Source organism: Rhipicephalus microplus, unplaced genomic scaffold, assembly GCF_043290135.1.
Source record: "Rhipicephalus microplus isolate Deutch F79 unplaced genomic scaffold, USDA_Rmic scaffold_16, whole genome shotgun sequence".
Taxonomy (NCBI): domain Eukaryota; kingdom Metazoa; phylum Arthropoda; class Arachnida; order Ixodida; family Ixodidae; genus Rhipicephalus; species Rhipicephalus microplus.
The window spans coordinates 15604488-15607779 of NW_027464589.1; the positions used below are offsets into that span (position 1 = coordinate 15604488).

Genomic DNA, 3292 nt, shown 5'->3' on the forward strand with positions numbered 1-3292 from the left:
ATTGTTGGAATGTAAAGTTTGATCAAGTCCTGCATCTTGGATTTAAATAAAGCCCAATTAGATTCAGTGGATTGTTGATCGTAAGTTGAGGAAAATTCACTATAAAAGGCTGCTAAGTCGTTGTTCATAGCGACATAGTCGGCTTTGTCGTAAAGAGTCAGTAATTTCTTCGATTTGACGCTTTTTTTTATCATGTTACCGGGAAACGTAGTGTGGATCGCGGTGTGGTCACTGAGACCGCTAATATAAGAAAGAGAAGAAAAGTTATCAGGATGTGACGTAAGCAGAAGGTCAAGAACGTTGCTTGAATGATCGGTTGTGCGCGTAGGAGAAGTGACAAGCTGTGATAGACCAAACGTTAAGCACGTGTGTAAGAATTCATTGGAGACATTATCTGTGTTTTGGCAGGTGGATAGCTTGGACCAGTCAATGAAAGGAAAATTGAAATCGCCAAAAAGCAAGATGGGAGTACTAGGATTAGTAAGCGTTATCTCATGTAATACGTCATGAAAATCAGATGCAAACGAACTTTCAGAATTGGGTGAACGGTAACAGACGCCAATGAGCATATGCGGCGTGGTTGCGTGGCTGCGGACCCACAACATTTCTAAAGGCGTTTGCACGCTTACAAGGGAACATTGCAATTGACGATTAGTGGCTATTAGTACACCGCCACCGCGAGAGCTGTCCCTATCCTTGCGGAAGATATCGAACTCAGGCAGGTTGGGAAAGAGCTCAGGACTTGAGACCAGAGAATTGAGCCAAGTTTCGGTGATTAGTACGACGTTACTAGAAGAGGATGAAATGAGGCTGCTTATGGCGTCACGTTTCGGTATGAGGCTACGAATATTACTGTAAAGAATTGATACATCATGTTTAGAAGGCTTATCTGGGTTGCCGACTTTCTTTGCTAGTTGCTAACGTTTGTACTCGACAACAGTCTGAGTAGGATGATCAAATACGTATGTTTTGTTACCACAGATAAGTTTATCGTAGCGCAGTTTGATGGGCATGTTTTGAGCCTTGCCGAATTCAACCAAGCGTCTACGGGCCAAGCGCGTATGCGGAGGAAAATCTTCACTTATACCGTAGACAGTGCCTTTCAGCTTGCCGCCCCTAGAAAGAATGTGGTCTTTGTCCTTGAAATGGGCAAACTTGACAATTATTGGTCGATTCTTTCTGTCTTTAAAAGCGCCAAGCCTGTGAGCCCTTTCAATGTTGCGTGCTTGAATTGTTATATCAAGATTTTTTTCGCAATGCTGGATGATTAATTCCTCTGAATCGCGCCACGTCTCCGTTTGTTTGTCTGCGAGGCCATAGAACACTAGGTTGCATCGGCGAGATCTACATTCCATATCTTCAACGCGAGCAGTCAGCTGAGATACCTGAACACCGCAGTTGTTCGTGACTGTTTCTATATTTTCAAGCTTGAGATTGATGCTTTGAATTGACTTAAGGTCGGATTCAATCTTGTAGAGTCTGTTATTGATGTCATTAAACTTTTTTTCGTTTTCGGACAGCGTCTCCTTAATGGAAGTTAATTGTTCGATCATAGCTGACTGCCCATTTTGTAACACTTTGAGCATTTCAAGTAAGTCGCCCGACGCTTTGGTAGCGGGGCCGGGATTAGTTTCGACATCACCTGCTAACAGAAGTACTCTCATCAGCATGCATGTACAGTCATATATTATCACGAGCGTTCGCCGTGGGCCCGGCAGCACAAACAATGCACGAGAGCTAGTACGCTTAGCATAGAGGCAATGCTGATTCGTTACCTGCGTTACGAAGAAACGAAGCCAGTTAGGGCGATGCATCCTTAACGTGCCGCCGGGCCCACTAGTCGCGGCGATGGTTTCACCAGGCTTTATAGACTTTTCCAAGGGGGAGGGAAATATGCTGGTCGCAGATAGCACGTAGTAAGTCCGATCCATGCGCGGGCCGTACCACCAAAGATGAGCCTGCCGCGCAGATGATTCTGCGCAGACTGTTTGTGCAGGCATGCAGCCATCACGGCCATCCTCGTGGAAACTGTAGTCACTGTTGAGCGTATCTGCAGGTCCGGGGTGCGGAACGCCGGCATCCTGTAGAACACCGACGGGCTGCCTCTCGATCCGAACCGGGAAAGGCTGCCAGGAAAGCACGACGAGCTGCGTTACGAAGAAACGAAGCCAGTTAGGGCGATGCATCCTTAACGTGCCGCCGGGCCCACTAGTCGCGGCGATGGTTTCACCAGGCTTTATAGACTTTTCCAAGGGGGAGGGTAATATGCTGGTCGCAGATAGCACGTAGTAAGTCCGATCCATGCGCGGGCCGTACCACCAAAGATGAGCCTGCCGCGCAGATGATTCTGCGCAGACTGTTTGTGCAGGCATGCAGCCATCACGGCCATCCTCGTGGAAACTGTAGTCACTGTTGAGCGTATCTGCAGGTCCGGGGTGCGGAACGCCGGCATCCTGTAGAACACCGACGGGCTGCCTCTCGATCCGAACCGGGAAAGGCTGCCAGGAAAGCACGACGAGCTGCGTTACGAAGAAACGAAGCCAGTTAGGGCGATGCATCCTTAACGTGCCGCCGGGCCCACTAGTCGCGGCGATGGTTTCACCAGGCTTTATAGACTTTTCCAAGGGGGAGGGTAATATGCTGGTCGCAGATAGCACGTAGTAAGTCCGATCCATGCGCGGGCCGTACCACCAAAGATGAGCCTGCCGCGCAGATGATTCTGCGCAGACTGTTTGTGCAGGCATGCAGCCATCACGGCCATCCTCGTGGAAACTGTAGTCACTGTTGAGCGTATCTGCAGGTCCGGGGTGCGGAACGCCGGCATCCTGTAGAACACCGACGGGCTGCCTCTCGATCCGAACCGGGAAAGGCTGCCAGGAAAGCACGACGAGCTGCGTTACGAAGAAACGAAGCCAGTTAGGGCGATGCATCCTTAACGTGCCGCCGGGCCCACTCACGTCAATCTACCTGTCCGTCTGTGTTTACACGTCAATCTACCTGTCCGTCTGTCTGCCAATCTGTCTCTCTGTCCGTCTGTGCGTCCGTCCGTGCGTCCATCTAGAGAACACTCAAAGTACCGCCATCTCGCATACCCTGTGGCAGATAGCCTTTTTACACGTCCGTCTACCTGTCCTTCTGTCTGTCAGTCTTCTGTCTGTTCGTCCATGCGTCCGTTCGTGCGTAAATACAGAGAACACTCCGAGTACCGCCTTCACGCGCGTCGTATACCCTGTGGCACATACCCGCTTTACACGTCCGTCTACCTGTCCATCTGTCTGCTAGTCTGTCTGTC

The 3292-nt window shown here is 49.9% G+C and overlaps 1 protein-coding gene across 1 annotated transcript; it reads right to left on the reverse strand.

The window, feature by feature from the left end:
• Positions 1–1896: 1896 nt before the first annotated feature.
• On the reverse strand, positions 1897–2955 carry LOC142784979 (uncharacterized). Its single transcript, XM_075883402.1, has 3 exons — positions 2689–2955; positions 2317–2519; positions 1897–2147 (listed from the first exon to the last, which is right to left on the reverse strand). The coding sequence occupies exons 1-3, from the start codon at positions 2928–2930 to the stop codon at positions 2035–2037; spliced, it is 558 nt and encodes a 185-aa protein (XP_075739517.1). The 5' UTR covers positions 2931–2955; the 3' UTR covers positions 1897–2034.
• Between the last annotated feature and the right edge of the window lie 337 nt (positions 2956–3292).

What these genes read in the sequence shown, in the direction of transcription:
- LOC142784979 (XM_075883402.1), bottom strand. Translation starts at nt 2,930, where the DNA reads ATGCATCGCCCTAACTGGCTTCGTTTCTTCGTAACGCAGCTCGTCGTG. An exon ending in CGGCAGGCTCATCTTTGGTG is followed by an intron (nt 2,520 to 2,688) that starts GTACGGCCCGCG and finishes TTCGTAACGCAG; the next exon opens with CTCGTCGTGCTTTCCTGGCA. An exon ending in CGGCAGGCTCATCTTTGGTG is followed by an intron (nt 2,148 to 2,316) that starts GTACGGCCCGCG and finishes TTCGTAACGCAG; the next exon opens with CTCGTCGTGCTTTCCTGGCA.